The 15,127-nt window shown below is 49.9% G+C and overlaps 5 protein-coding genes across 5 annotated transcripts; 2 read left to right on the forward strand and 3 right to left on the reverse strand.

The window, feature by feature from the left end:
• Window positions 1-2,648: 2,648 nt before the first annotated feature.
• On the reverse strand, window positions 2,649-3,660 carry UCRPA7_5791 (putative urease accessory protein; the record flags this gene model as incomplete). The annotated part of the gene is made up of 2 exons (XM_007918335.1): window positions 2,649-3,558; window positions 3,620-3,660. The coding sequence occupies 2 exons, from the start codon at window positions 3,658-3,660 to the stop codon at window positions 2,649-2,651; spliced, it is 951 nt and encodes a 316-aa protein (XP_007916526.1).
• Window positions 3,661-6,193: 2,533 nt separating this feature from the next.
• On the forward strand, window positions 6,194-6,818 carry UCRPA7_5792 (putative cyanate hydratase protein; the record flags this gene model as incomplete). Its single annotated transcript, XM_007918336.1, has 2 exons — window positions 6,194-6,226; window positions 6,279-6,818. 2 exons carry the CDS (start codon window positions 6,194-6,196, stop codon window positions 6,816-6,818), a joined length of 573 nt encoding a protein of 190 aa, XP_007916527.1.
• A 1,442-nt stretch (window positions 6,819-8,260) lies between these two features.
• UCRPA7_5793 (hypothetical protein) lies at window positions 8,261-9,441 on the reverse strand (the record flags this gene model as incomplete). The annotated part of the gene is made up of 4 exons (XM_007918337.1): window positions 8,261-8,722; window positions 8,787-8,936; window positions 9,000-9,069; window positions 9,434-9,441. The coding sequence occupies 4 exons, from the start codon at window positions 9,439-9,441 to the stop codon at window positions 8,261-8,263; spliced, it is 690 nt and encodes a 229-aa protein (XP_007916528.1).
• Window positions 9,442-9,644: 203 nt separating this feature from the next.
• UCRPA7_5794 (putative trichothecene efflux pump protein) lies at window positions 9,645-11,622 on the reverse strand (the record flags this gene model as incomplete). Its single annotated transcript, XM_007918338.1, has 5 exons — window positions 9,645-9,742; window positions 9,801-10,105; window positions 10,155-10,897; window positions 10,946-11,232; window positions 11,295-11,622. The coding sequence occupies 5 exons, from the start codon at window positions 11,620-11,622 to the stop codon at window positions 9,645-9,647; spliced, it is 1,761 nt and encodes a 586-aa protein (XP_007916529.1).
• A 1,193-nt stretch (window positions 11,623-12,815) lies between these two features.
• Window positions 12,816-14,355, forward strand: UCRPA7_5795 (putative rrna processing protein; the record flags this gene model as incomplete). The annotated part of the gene is made up of 5 exons (XM_007918339.1): window positions 12,816-13,103; window positions 13,162-13,389; window positions 13,449-13,730; window positions 13,794-13,986; window positions 14,042-14,355. The coding sequence occupies 5 exons, from the start codon at window positions 12,816-12,818 to the stop codon at window positions 14,353-14,355; spliced, it is 1,305 nt and encodes a 434-aa protein (XP_007916530.1).
• Between the last annotated feature and the right edge of the window lie 772 nt (window positions 14,356-15,127).

A 15,127-nucleotide genomic window follows, 5' to 3' on the forward strand; every position in this document is an offset into this window, starting at 1 on the left:
CCCCAGGGATAATTTCTTGGGAATGAGGAGGGCCTTCAGCATCGGGATGAGATGCCTGAGGTGCCGGTACATCCCCATTCATGTCCCATAGGTTAGCTAATGTCCCCGTAGCAGGTGTCGGAGGCTCGATCTGTATAGGCTCCTCAATCTGACTTAATTTTCGCTTTCTTGGTCGGCCTCTTGGCTTTCGAGGTGGCATTTCTTGAGCCATAGACGCAGTCGTAGCTTCGAAAGTGCTAGTTTCTTGAATATTCTCAGTTTTAGGGATTTTCAGCGGCCGAGGCCTGGGGTTTCTGCGTCTAACAGAGCCGAGATCTGACAAACTTGCGACGTCACGCCCGAATACTTTAGAGGAAACCTTTGGGAATCCATAAGCATCCTGGTCAATCCGATCATGCTCAGGCTCATCCACTGAGTTTTCGCCGCCATTATCCTCCAATCTAGCATCTGGGGCTGGCGATGGAGTGATTAATTGCTTTACAAAATACATGTATGCCGAGGTTTTCCCGCTTCGCATCAACTCATTTACCAATTGAAAGTCTCGAAGGTGGATTGGTTGTGTACCAGGAGTGGTCATGCTATTGAGGTTGGTGAACATATACCGGCGGAATGAGAAACCAGTTGTCGCGGCGCTAAGCCTAGGGTTTGAAATTCCTCGTCGGCCAGCTCGTCGTACAGTTTCGTATACGGTATTCGACAAGGGCTTCTCAGGAACCCATGCCGATAATGTATTCGAGATCCGGCTGCTGTGCTGGGGAGGTCCTTCACCCACTGTCTCCACAGGTATCAGCGGAACGTCGTCGCGACCTCGTTTGGACTCCTTCGCTGTTGAAGTAGCAGCCGTTTTGGGCTGCCTATTCTGAGTCTGGTCCGAGTATTGTGACGTTCTCTTGCCAGTTGCAAGGAATTTTCTCCATTCTTCATCGGTCAAGTCTCTTACGTACTTGACACAGTCCTTGAAGACTTGTCGATTATCTTGAAAAACGGCAGCAGTGTATTTGACTACTCCCATGGCAACAAAACGACGAGACTCTTTGGCAAGGATCTTCATCTGCCATTGGCGTTCCAAGATACCCAGTTTCTGCTTTAGATCTCGGAATCTCATGACGTTCCAAGCCTTGACCAAAGCCATGAAGGTTTGTCCAAATGCCAGGTAGTCGATATTGTCGCCGTTCCATTTGTCACACCAAGGTACCGGGTCCAAATTACTGATCAAGGCATCCTTGGACATGTTGAAACCCTGCGACCGATTTGCGGACGGATCGGTCTTCTGCATCAAAGACGGGGCGAATTTAGACAGCCATAATCTGCTGGTTTTGGATCCCCTGACCATCGTGGTGCGCTTTGTAATGTAACCTTTCTGCGCTAGAAAGTCTGTTCTCTTCGGGACTGAGCGTTTGTCCTGTCCTGTCAATCGTACGAGATCGCCTTGAAGTATCCCGGCTTCTTTCGCAGACGCGATCCCGACCAAAGCCTTCCACTCGAGCATCGGAACACGCTTGTAATCAACTCCGTGTCCTGTCAGGGTCTTCCATATCGTCTCTTCGTCGACGAATAGCCGTGGTCTAGCAGCAGGGTGGGTCTTAGAAGGAGAGCCACCCCCATTGCTAGGCATAGGATCTGAGACTGTGTGGTCGCTTTGAGCCTCCGCCAATTCGCCAACAACTTCTTCTGGTAGGGCAAGAACATCGTCGATTGAAAGGTGGTTCCATTCTCCTTGAGGTCCAACTCGCACCTCCCCTCGACGTACCAGCCAATCCCAGGCTATACGCGCGAGGCTGAGGTCTGCATCAGTTACTGGAGTAGAGGATTCAACTTGATCTGCGCCATCAGGTACATCATCATCGACGAAATCTTCCTCGCCATTGCCAGTAGCCTGGAAGTTCTTGATTGCCGCGATAAGTTCAGCAACGGTGCAACCTATCATCAATTAGTAGTTGTTAAGCCAGTACTCTTCTCCGCACCGTCACAGATGGGCTATTGTGTTAGGGTAAGCTCCGACAAGATTATAGACTCATTAGAATAGGCGTCTAAATGTGTGCTACCCCTGGATATCATCCGAGATAGAGTCACGGTTGATACACGCAGGGGGGTATTGATGACATTTGACTGAGAAGCGAAAATTTGTGACGTACCATTTCCGAAATACGAAATTTCGCCCACCAGCGACTCCACCAACTCATCGAGGCCCCTCGCCATTGTGCAGCAACTTCTTGCTCATTCTTAGGCGGAGGTAAAATTTGCTGTGAGGTTTGGTCAAGAAGTGGCTCGAACCAAGAACCTCGGAGTGGAAGGAATGGTAAATGTGACGCGCCTGACTTGACTTTGGTGAAAAGTGGGTTCCTTACTAAGGCTACACCCTGGGGTGCTGAATTCAAGCCTCCCGACAAGATGCTCAACGCACTATTGCTAGGAATGCTTAACATCCGACCAAGTTTTGTATGCAATTAAGTACGCTGAATTAGGTCAAGGACTTTGCTTTTAAAAAAAAAAGAGCAGGGCAAGTGCTGAGGGGTTGAGGGAGAGCAGTTGATTTGGTCGCGCTCTTGTTGAGAGGTTGGGTGTTGGTGAAGCAGGTAGAGTAGCTAAAAATCTATCAATTGCTATAATTTTCAACTGATTTTCTCTGACTATGGGCGCTCGGCTGCCTATCCTTGAAGTGCCGATCTCTTTTCTTCGGCCTTCTTCCTGTAGTTGGCGACAACCTGCTCACGAACTTCCTGAAGCTCTTCTCGTCGTCTCAAGCTACCAGCCGCTTTAGGGACACTTCCTACATCTACTACCGCTCCGCCGATAGTGATCTTCTTTCGAGGCAATTTGCTGAACTCTGGGGGAGCCAGAGCGACATCGTGTAGGCCAATTTTGCTCTCTCCTCTCTTCTTCTTGATCTCCTCCCAAGGATCTTCCTCTCGATCAGCTGCTTCGCCAACATATCTGCCCCTCTTGTTCTTCTTCTTCTTCTTATTTTTGCCTCCACTGCTCTCCTCTCCAAAAGCCACTTTCCATGAGACTCCTAGAGCGTCATTCTCCAGCTCGCGCTCTTCAGCAAGCTCCAACTCTTCTTCCCGTTTCTCTTTGATCTTTCGGTCCTCTTCCCTCCACTCGTCGTAGAGCTTGTGCATCTTCTTCTCTTTCCTTGTTCGGCGTACTTTTAGTCCAAGAGGGTCTACTCCATTTTTGACCGTCTTGGTGACCAGACCGCTGAGAGGAAGAGCAGCGTCGACACGGCGAGAATAGTCTGCCAACTTCTCTCCAGGACGAATGGTGGGTACATCAGGTCTGACCTCTTCTTCTGTCGTGGAAGATTCTTTCTGGGTCTTCTTCTGCTTTTTGCCGCCTGCACCATTGCCGTCGTCGAGTCCGTTTCTCGTTTTCTTCCCCCCAGCAAAGGCCATTAGCCGCTTAAAGGCGCGGGGTACATCGTCGGTCGTGGATTGACCTCTCTTGCGCTTGGGCGCCTTGTTGTGGTCTGCATCGTCGGACTTTGCGGCCTGCGCTTTCTGCTTCAAAGAGGTGACCGGTAGAGGCTTTGCAATCTGCGATGGAGGGAGATCGAATCTACGCGGGCGTTTGTCAGTTCAATAGTTCATTGCGCGAAGGAAGCGTAGTGGCGACGCACGTTGAGGGGTCTTTCTCCCTGCGAGTGTGCTTGTGAGGCATCGTGACTACTTTGTGGAGTCGAGCTTATCTAGAGAAAATGTCCTAGCGAAGTCGTGATGGTGTTGCTAGAATACAAGGAGCAAAGATTCAAAAAGCCAAGGAGGTCTAGGCCGGTCGGCGGTCGACCAGTGAAAATTCCCCAACCAAGCCATGTTATCGCGCGATAAGCTAATATTGATCTCCCAGATCACATCCCACCAATCACCGCCGATCCCGGCTAACAAGCGCTCTCGTCCAATCCTTAAGGGGTGTGGTCGGCACTCGTTGCAGGAGTTGGTCTATTCATTAAGCATAACTATCTCGAGCTAACTACCTAGGTATCGGTGACTCTCCCCAAATGGCTCAAGCTTCGCTCGCGATGGCGCCCACATACAGGTCATATAGGGAGCGGTGCGCCTCTTTGCGCCTCGGGCCTCTCCCATCTTCTGTCCTCCAACCATCAGTGCTGTCGTCAGGATCTGAGGAGTTGACGACTGCTCGAGAGGCTTATAAATCCAATCACAGGATACTACATCTACTCAACGGGGAACTTAGGGCAGACTGCTCGCTATCTCCATTACCGCTCCTTCGACGATCATTTGACTGAGGCACTAAGGATAATCACCATGTCTCCGCTGGAATTATACTAGTCCTGGGCATGATCTGTTGTCGTTCGCTTGACCGCAGCCACAACCCTCTTCTAGATCATAGAGAGCCATTCGCTCTCTTTATCATCGGTTGAGTCTCCTTGGATAGAGTTTTTGAATCTACCAAAGAGAAACAGTACTACGCCACGGCCAAGCGATGTCTTCACTTGACAAAATCCAAGACTACGGGGCCAAGGGGCCTCACGTCGAGGACCGGGAAATATATTCAGACAAAGACGATATTGACATTGAGTCCGTCACCCTCACGACTGATGGAGAGGATATCTTTCCCAGCCGCCCAAGACGCCGGGTACGGAGGTGGACAGTCTGTGCTAGGATGTGTGGGTTCACGCTGTTGTGAGTGCTTCCAGATCTTAAAACCTATCAGTCTTTTCTAACAGATTTCAGTGGTCTTTTATTAGCAGTCAACATATTAGTTTTCTTGTCCCGGAGGTTATGGACAGAAGAAGAGGAGCACACCGACGATTTCTTCCTCAACTGGGGGGAACAAGGCACCGGCACCGAAGCACTCGCATGGTACCCGACAAACTTTCTCCGAGACGTGATACCCAAGCCAATACATTCTCATAATGACTATTGGCGCAAGGTGCCTCTATTTTCTGCGCTTCACGCAGGTTGCATCAGCGTCGAGGCTGATGTCTGGCTCGAGAATTACAACAGTACAGACGACTTATTTGTCGGTCATGATCTCGCCGCTCTACAGCCAAGCCGAACCTTCCAGTCTCTTTATGTGAATCCCATAGTTGAGATTCTTCAACGACAAAACCCCTCTACCGCATTTTATCAGGGCTCGAGGCGAGGTGTTTTCGATGCGGATCCAGACCAGACCCTGACTCTTCTTGTCGATGTCAAGACTGATGGAGAGACAACTTGGCCTTGGGTTGTCGAGCAGCTTGAACCCCTGAGATCGAGAGGGTGGCTCACTACATTCGATAATGGCGAGCTCAAGCTTGGACCTGTTACCGTTGTCGGCTCTGGTAACACACCATTCGACCAGATCGTTGCGAATGATACCTACCGAGACGTTTTCTATGACGTGCCACTCGACCGTCTACCTGACTCTAACTTTAACACAACCAACTCCTGGTACGCGAGTGTCTCTCTCAAGGAAGCGGTTGGTCAGGTATGGCTAGACGGTTTCAACCCGGACCAACTACGGACAGTCAAAACCCAGATACAAGCGGCCCATGAACAAGGATTGAAAGTCCGATACTGGGAATTGCCATCGTGGCCTATCAGCATCAGAAATCACATATGGAGCCTTCTTGTTCAAGAAGGTGTCGATCTCCTCAACGTTGACGATTTGAGAGGAGCGGCAAGAAAGGACTGGTCACGACATATTACAGTACTTTGAGATGACTCATGAGAGCAGAATTTGTATTTCCGCGTCATTTGCATGTTAGATTAGACCAGCATGTTATATTTCTACTCGGGGGCCACGCTTCAAATCCCGAATACTAGAGCGGCGACTGAAGTGTTCCCTTACGGGGTTTCCGCACCAGCGATATGTGACTCCTGGGTGTCACAGACATACGAACTTAGTAAAGATGAATAAAGCGTCTATTTATGCTTTCTCAACTGTCCTGGTGTGTCTTCATAGGGCTCTGATCGTATCTTGGCGGTTCCCGAGGCTTTGGTTCGATCGGGTATCCCGAGAGTCCGGGATTTCTCCGGCAGAGTTGCCCCAACGCGGGGTTAGAACAACTACCGCGCGGATTACAGCGCTTGCATTACTTCATCGAAATCTTGGCTTTTCAAATGCTCCGAGTTTCTGAGAGAATAAAACGGACATCTTCTCTATATTGTTATTTGGAGGCGAAACGTTATTAACCAGCTTCAGATCTATCCATTCTCAACAGATTTTTGACGACTAATCCCAATCCAAGATGGCACAGGCTCCTCGACTCGCGAGCCTCGATGTACGTCCAAACCCAGCTACTGAAGGACACAATACTAAGACTGAACATACAGAGCTCCATTGTAGACCGTCTTCCTGCCTACTCACAGACATTGTTCACTGCCAAGACCCAGGCTGGTCTCAGCTTCGAGGCTATCGCTGAGAAGTTGGGCAGGTCCGAAGTCGCTGTTGCTGCTATCTTCTACGGACAAGCCACAGCCTCCGCCGAAGATGTCGAGAAGCTTTCTGAGCTCTTAGCTATTCCCAAGGAGATTCTTGCACCTCAATTAATGGGTTTCCCAGACAGAGGCCGAGCTGGCCCCATGCCTCCTGTGGAGCCCCTTATTTACAGACTCTATGAAATTGTCCAGAACTACGGGTACGCGTATAAGGCAATTCTCAACGAGAAGTTTGGAGACGGAATTATGAGTGCTATTTGCTTCAACACCAAGGTAGAGAAGGAGATTGACGAGACGGGCGCTCCATGGGTGGTCATCACACTCAAGGGCAAATGGTGTGTATTCCCCGAGACGGCCTCCCGACCTCACGTTTGGCCATTCAAGAAGCTGACACGAAGTAAGGCTACCGTTCACTCGTTTCTAGAAGGTGAATGATGCACCGTTGGCCCCGTTCGGCAAATCCAGCAACCGAGAGTCATGCCGCACACATGGCAACCCGCTCTGTGTGCGCCACAGAGTGAGCCATCGGCTGGGAGAAAGTCAGGCACAAAGCTGAAAAGTACAAAATCCTTTACGAGATAGATTTGGAGCAGGCACTGCGTGCCAGTTTGGTCTTTGTCATACACCGACTATCTCGTGGCGTTCGGTGGCAGTTCAGGGGTTAACAATACTAAGAGCACAATACTAAGGACCCACTTAAACTCCTCGAACACATCACAACGAACATCTTGCATATGATCGCTCTTTATATCAGCCAGCCGCCGTAATCTCCATTTGTGTGCTCTTTTTGTTCTTTCAGGGATTTTGAGGCCTTCCAGGAGAACTAGATCGTCCTAGGTCGTCGCAGATCAGCCACCTCGACTGGTAGTCACAATATCCGAGCTGCTCTGTCAAAGCATTGCCTTGTTCTTCAACCACAATACTAACGAACCAATATTATGCAAACCCGCATGAAGATTTGAGCACAGGGAGCGCAAGGCCATCTTTCGTTTTGTTGGCTGATTTACGTAGGAGTGCATCAAAGGGGTACCGTTCGACTAACCAGAATGCTCATATTATCTTGCTTGCTTAATGAAGTGCGACTTGCCACTTCGACAGACTGACATTTCGACCGCAGCGAAGTGAGGATCCTTTCGTGTATAAATTGTTGACCTTCCCATCCTCTTCGAGTCTCCTTGATCATCATTCGATTCAACCCCAACTTCTAAACCTCAAAACATTATAGTCTCGAAACCACCCAACAAAACCAACCAAAATGCCTTCCACCACCAAGCAGACTCCCACCCCCAAGCCCGTCGCCGGCGTTGGCTCCAACTACTGCGTTATCATGTAAAACGCTTCATTTTGGCAAATGAGACAGACGGATAAGCTGCCCATAATCTGGGTCGGATTCACCTCTTCAAGACGGCACAAAATCTTCCCCCCGGCTACTCCAAGTCCAACTCCAACTGGGCAACTTTGAGTGCACAGTTAACCAGTCTCATATACGCACACTCACACAATGTCTTCTTTCTCTCACACAAGCCATCAGCCTTTATCGACGATGGTTGAGGGAGACAGCTTGCCGTCATTACGTCCCTCCACACACGATAGCAATTACGCTTCTTCTTCTCGTTCTCGACGATGCCTCGGCTATCTGAGAGGACAAATGTATTATCAAACATATTGGATGGCCTGTTAGCCGATGTGCCTTTCGGTTGTCGGATAGCAGGTTCTTTTATATAATCTTAAACGGAGGGCTTGGACGCTCGTTTCATTTAGTTACATAACAAATCAATCACAAACCGGTTTCTCGTACACAATCTCAAATAAACGTCTTCTTTTCCGTGATCATATTTATGTCAAGGCATCTACACTAAGGTCGATCATCCCTACTCTCAGCGATGCAACCAGCCCTTGTCGTTGGGTACATAGTTTCTCTGGTCGATTCTGTTAATGTCGTCCTCCCTGCTCGCCGTCCAAAAGTCAACCAGCTCCTTGCGAGCATTTAGCTTCTGCAAAGCCGCCTGACTTTCATAACGACCGAAGATCCGAAGGTCTAAGTGATTGTCTAGGCTCTCAAAGGCCATCCATGTCTGTACGCCGGCCTTATCCGATTCGCCCTCCAGGATTTTGGCAATTTTGGCCAACCGTTCTCCAGCTATCCTCTTAGCTTCAGAGGACTTGCAGATGATTCTGATGTCTTGCATCACGGCACATTGTCGGCCGTCGCCGGGAGCATCGAGGAAACCGCCAATGTCACTGTAGTGGGCAAGGTCGAAACCGGTGGACATAACGGGCAAGGCTTTCTTGGTGAATTTGCCCATGGCAGGGGACGTGAAGTGAGTTTTGTAAAGACCCTGGGTTATATCATTAGCATGTGCAAGACAAGATGGTGGTATTTTTGGGTCCTCATGGACGCACATCTCTGTTATCGTATACCTCGAAGGCAAACATCACGTCCGTCGCCGAGACGTCATCTTTGTAGTCAAATGGGATTCCGAAATAATAAGTCTGCGTACTCTTTTCCTCCTTCCATACGTAGGCCGCAAGGTCGTCGTAGGCTGCCTGCCACTGTAGAATAGCCAGTGTCAGCATTGAGCTTCAGCCAATAGGATAACACGAATGCTCACTAACCTCATCGTAGCCGTTTGGCAGGAAGTTGACGTAGGCAAACAAATAAAACATTTTTCCGACTTTGTTATGTCTTATCCAATGAATCAGTGTTATTGTGCCTTTGATTTTCTGCTGAGCTCAAGTTAAGTCTTGATGGCATACTCGTCGAATTTATCTGTCTTCATGCATATAAAGCACACTCCCGGTGCACTTCCCAATGCGCCACCCCTGCAGAATTGTTTCCTGTGACCAAAATTAGCTCCTGTGACCACAGCTCGGTGGGTGTTTTCCGGCTCCTGAGGGGCACCTAGTCTGCAGAATGCGCAAAATACGTCTCTTTTGAAATTTATCGAGTCCAATTGAGTTCTGACCCTGTCTCAGCTTGCCTTGGCCCACTCGGACGATCGATCCTAATCCCTTGATGGGGGTCCCTGGGACAGGAGGTGCCTCCTTACACAGACATCGGTTGATTACGTTGTGCAGATTCAAGTCTGTATACAGTAGTCTCTAAGCCAAGTTCACTAGGTGATATGTCATATTGATTCTTTGGGAGCACTACTTCTAAGGATATAGACAACCGCCTACTCTCCTGCTTGGACCAGCTCTCCACCTGCACAAACTTACTTGACGCACCGTTGAAGACGCTTCTATTCCTTTTAAGAGCCTTTAGTGGTACTTATTCTTGTCAGCATTGACATCATTCTCCAAGAAAATCTCAATCTTCTCGTTCATCTTGGGGCCAATGTCCTGGCAGCAAATGCAGGCTATCAAGATAGTTAGCAACAATGACTGGTTCTCTGATGATGATTATATCCGTCTTACCAATGATGCCTACAATGCCGAATGAGAGCGAAGCGAGGGCCGTTGTACGCAATCCGACGACATAGCTTTGTTGGAAGGCGGCACCAGCAGCTGCAATGATATCCGTGGTGATGCCAGGGACCTTGGACAGTGCTGCACTGCCGAGTGGCAACGCGCTCAGAAGAGCCTGAACAGAGCCCGAGGGCAGCCCGGCCGCAAGGGCCGCCTTGGGTACAAGGCTTGCTGCTGACTTAGTCTGGACATTGGTGAGAATGGTGGTGTAGACGGAAATTGCTACAGCTCCGCCAGCGAACCGAGCGACGCCCCTGAATGCTTGTCAGTGATCGAAGTCCGGGGTTCAGTATTGGTACTCACGCAAGACCGCCAGCAATTCCTAGCTCAGTCTGATCTGTTCCAAACTGGACAAACGCGATTGAGAGGTACTGAGCCCAGCCGAAACCGATTTGTTCGATGAATACGAGCGCAATCACGAGACCCTTCCTGGTTGGTGTGCCCAGCGCGAGCAGAGCTCCAAAGACAACCATGATTGTAACAGATCCTGTCAACGTCCATCTCCAATGACCGATCTTTGTGCCAAAGAGAGTCAGCAGAACCGCTCCAAAGACGAGACCGAGATTAGCCGGGAGTGTGAGCGTAACGGCATATCGGAAGTCAGTCGTCTCGTTGGTAAAGAATACAGAGATCATGGTCGGATAAATGACGTTGATGGCATAGTAGAACATAGTCACGACAAAGGCGGCGATGAATGGGGCCGTGAGCTCTCGGCCATGGCCACGAGTGAACACGCGTGTTGGAGTTAGGGGCTGCTTGAGCGGCATGAACGTCTCATACAGCCCAAATACGACCAACAGCGCAAAGCCTGGGACAAGCGTCCCGATAACCTTGGGGTCGCTGGAGGGAAGTGTAGTCGTGTAGACAATGCCGGTCAGGATCAGCGTCGCCGAAATGATGAACAAGATTGCTCCACCATAGTCCAGTTCGCGGAGGGCTTGCTTGAACGGCAAGCCGCGAGGGTGTGCCGGGGGATAGTAATATAGATACAGTCCTGCGAAAGACAACGCAGCACATATGGCAGGCGCGTAGAAAATCCACCGCCACTAATAACTGTCAGTCTGAACTGTCATGAAAGCGTCTCGTCAACTTACTGAGTCGCCATCAACTGCGGCGAAGCGACCAGCAACAGGTCCAACGACAACGTCGAAGTACACTCCGATATCAGCGATGACAATGGCAATGTGCCGCCATTTATTGGGAAGCAACTCTGGTAGAGCGAAAGCTGCCAATTGAGCATTTCCTCCGCCGAAGCCAATGAAAGCCATTGCTGCAATCAAAGCCTTATTACTCTTTGCTGTGCCTCCGACAATGAAGCCAATAAACATGAGGACATTTCCACCGATTATAAACCAGCGTCTTCCGAACAGATCGCTATTTGCTAATGACACGATGTCAGATTAGCTAAGTGCCGACAACTATTGGTGTGAAAGAGAGCATTACCTCCGCAGACCATAAATGCAATTGTCACAGTCATTGTGTAGACCGCCACATAGAAGGCAGAAGCTGTCGGGTCACCAAGTTGAGTTGCCACAACTGTCATACAGTTGGAAAGACTAGGCACAATCCAGAAAGAGACGCCATAGCTCCATGACAGGATGCCGACAACGATCCAAGTTTTGAATGTGACATTGTACTCGCCCTCGGACGGAATGTATGTCTGGACTGTATCTGGGTTGTTCGCTTTCTCGCTGTCTGTCAGATGCTCGACCTGGTCCGCATTTGGCTCCTTGGGAGCCTGGACTTCGGTTTCGGTATTATTCACCGCCATTGCGTCTTCTCTCGCGTTTAGAATACAATGCGCGATGGAAATTACTTGGGAGAGGAATTCAAATGGCCGCCGAAGACCGGGGGTACATGCATCTTGATGTACTCACGATGACCAACCCCTGGCATCGGAAGGGGTCAGCAGCCCTACGCAGAATGGAGTTTTATTACCGAGATACCAAGGTCATTCTCCCAGATGAGCATCCAACTCAAGGGATTTGACACAGCACTAAGTAGCATGAGGACTTGTGAATGGCAGATCGTTATTGTACTAGCCATTGACGGAATATGCTTGGGGGCATGATCCTTGCTACCTGTCCGGCAGATTGTGCTGACGGGCTGGTCCGTAGGCGCGCTCTCGAGGCTCGGAAAAGCATAACCAGACCAAACTTCACCACCAAGATCTGGGGTTTGCGGGGTAGCGCCAATCTAAGCCTTGGAGACAGATGGAGCATCTTGCAAAGATATGTATTTATGGAGAGTCTGAGGCTGAGAAGTTCAAAGGGCTCTTCAGATTTGCTGAGTCCCCAGTTCGAGCTCTCCTTGATGTCCCGAGACTAGGACAGGTCTCGCAGAACCGCCTAGCATCGAGACTATGCCTTGTTCCCGCCACTAAGCAGGAGCTCGCTTCTATATAAAAACACAAATAGAGAACTTGAACAAGAATGAGAGTCAGATAGCCAATCGAAGTTGAGCATTGGAGCAACACTCTGTAGGTTGAGGCGCTGCAGCTGAAGCAGAGTACAACAAGGTGCCTGATAACGAGCGCGACCGATTCTGATCTGCCTTTATTGGCTGACCGTGCGCCTGCCCAGGCGAATAAGCAGAAACCTTGGACAGGGAGCAAGACCAATAATAGGGTGTAGTGACCAGAAAAATGCCACTATTCCTGTCGTCATCGTCGATCGCTGTCATGAACACGGAACTGGGGATCCGGGTGTCGTCGAGCTTAGACGCAAACAACCAAACGGAGTGATACCTAAAGTCGATAAGAGAACCCCACCGATAAGATATGATAGAGTTTCTGTCACCTCCCACCGCCCAAAGAATTGACCCTTCGGGTCTAGCGGCTCTGTGTCCGCAAAAAAAGTTGCAGAGTTTGAGAGCAGAAGACTTTGGTCTGCGACAGCTGCCAATTGAACATCCGCGCAGCATTCCCCTCCCGACAATTACCACAGCCAGCCACCACAACACAACATGGGGCGATCAAAGCTCAGAGCCGCCCTGCAAGCCGAGCAGGGCAAAGACCAGGAGTACTACAAGAAGCTCAAACAAAAGAAGAAGGAGAAGCAACACAAGAAAGAGAAGCCTGGCAAATCGGGCCGTGCTGCAAATGGCGGGGTGAAGACCCCCGAGGACGACGATGAGCACTGGGAGAGCCTGGACGACGAGGAAGACTCCGAAGGTGACGATGAGGAGCCTTCAAATGGTCTGCTAGACATTGAGGCCGAGGAGAGTGACGAGGACGAGGAAGATGAGGAAGCAGTGAGTTGGATGCTGCATTGACATGTGCGGTTGGGACTTGGATTGACAATTTACCCAGTACGATCTCGAAGCGATAAACGACAGCGAGTCATCAGATTCCGAAGTCGAGATGGAGGAGAAGATTGAGCGTGTCCCGAAGTCCAAGAAACAAACAAAAGAAGCCTCTAAAAAGGCTGAGAAGAAAGCACTGGCACCCGCGAAGGATGCCGAGGAAGAGGAGGAGGAAGACGACGAGGAATCAGTAGCTATGTCGGATCTCGAGGATCTTGACGATGAAGAGAAAGAAGTATGTCATTTCCAGCAGACGGCCGTAATGCTCTCATTCTTATCATACGCGTGTTCTAGGACCTTATCCCCCATACCAAACTCCGCATCAACAACACCACAGCCCTCCTTGCCGCTCTCAACAGGATAGCAATACCGACCGACTCTAGCGTTCCATTTGCCACACATCAATCCGTCGTATCCTCCAAGCCCACAGCCGAATCCATCGAAGACATCCAGGATGATCTGCAGCGAGAAGTGCAATTCTATGCACAAAGTTTGGAGGCTGCGAAGAAGGCCCGTACTCTGTTGAAGGCGGAGGGCGTGCCTTTCTCTAGACCGAATGACTACTTCGCGGAGATGGTATGCTCCAATCCATGGTTCTGCTTGATTTGTTTTCTTTTTACTGATTTCGCAATCTACTAGGTCAAGGATGATGGACACATGGAGAAGGTGAAGGAGAAGCTCGTTGAAGACGCAACCGCAAAGAAGGCTTCCGCCGAGGCGCGCAAGTTGCGTGACCTCAAGAAATTTGGCAAGCAAGTCCAGGTTGCAAAGCTACAGGAGCGACAGAAGGCCAAGAAAGACACACTAGAGAAGATCAAGGCCCTGAAGAGGAGTAAGATTCAAGTTGCGCACCCCTGTGGCCGTCTTCTATGCTGACCCATTGACAGAACGACAAGAGTCCGGCGGTGACACGTCCATCAACGAGGCTGACCTCTTCGACGTCGGCGTCGAGAGCGAGCTCAGCAAGCCCGGCAAGAGGCGCCGAGAGGAGCACGGCGCGCCCAACGCCAAGCGGCAGAAGAAGAACGAGAAGTACGGCTTCGGCGGCAAGAAGCGTCATTCCAAGTCCGGAGATGCCGCCAGCGCGGGCGACCTGAGCGGCTTCAGCGTCAAGAGGAATAAGAGCGGCGTCAAGGGCAAGATCCCCAAGACCTCACGGCTAGGGAAGAGCCGTAGGAAGGCCGTGGCATCGAAGAGGTAGAAGGGCGGTGATGTATTCAAATCGAAAGTGCAGGCTTGTAGAGCAGATGCTCTTTTACGCGTATATAAGATACCACACAAAGTGAAATAGGAAGTTGCTTGTCCTATCACTGGAAGCTTTTGGTCTACTTTTGCTGCCATGGTAATCAAGGCCACGAGGACGAGGGTGAGAGAGCTTTTGGTGCCCGTACCTTGTATTCTATGCAGTCAATAGATTTGTGGGATGTTATGATATTTGTGACAAGCTGGTGCCGTGATCAAAAAGGAGGTTCTTGTCGGTTTGCAGTCATCAAAAGCTTGCCAAAAAATGTTTTGAAAGGAAACTCGGCAAACATACAGTGACTTCATCTCGTGATAACATCTTGCTTGAAGACCTTATTATTCGCATTGTCTGTGTCACTTAAGGGATTGATATGCACCAAGCACCATTTTATGATCTTTGACTTCTTATTGATAAAGATACACCCGAAGGTTGTTGCAAAAGCTCCTTTACATTCCATACACATTGATATCTTCAAGTTGGGTCGAGCCATCTCTTTTTCCAACCGCACCACCAATCTTCGCCCTCGTTCTTCACCCCCTTCTTTGCTCTCGACGCCCAACGAGTGTCCCCTCAAGAGAACCTGGAAAGACGTATGACGTTGATATCGTATTCGTACTCATAAATATTCATGCTCGTCTCCAATTCTCATCCTCTGATTCGGCAGCAAGCTTTCCTTTCTTGAGCCCAATAAGTGATCCCAGAACGACTCCAGTATCCATGCCACAAAGGG

The sequence above is a fragment of the Phaeoacremonium minimum genome, assembly GCF_000392275.1.
Source record: "Phaeoacremonium minimum UCRPA7 unplaced genomic scaffold PA7_03_scaffold_435, whole genome shotgun sequence".
Lineage (NCBI taxonomy): Eukaryota > Fungi > Ascomycota > Sordariomycetes > Togniniales > Togniniaceae > Phaeoacremonium > Phaeoacremonium minimum.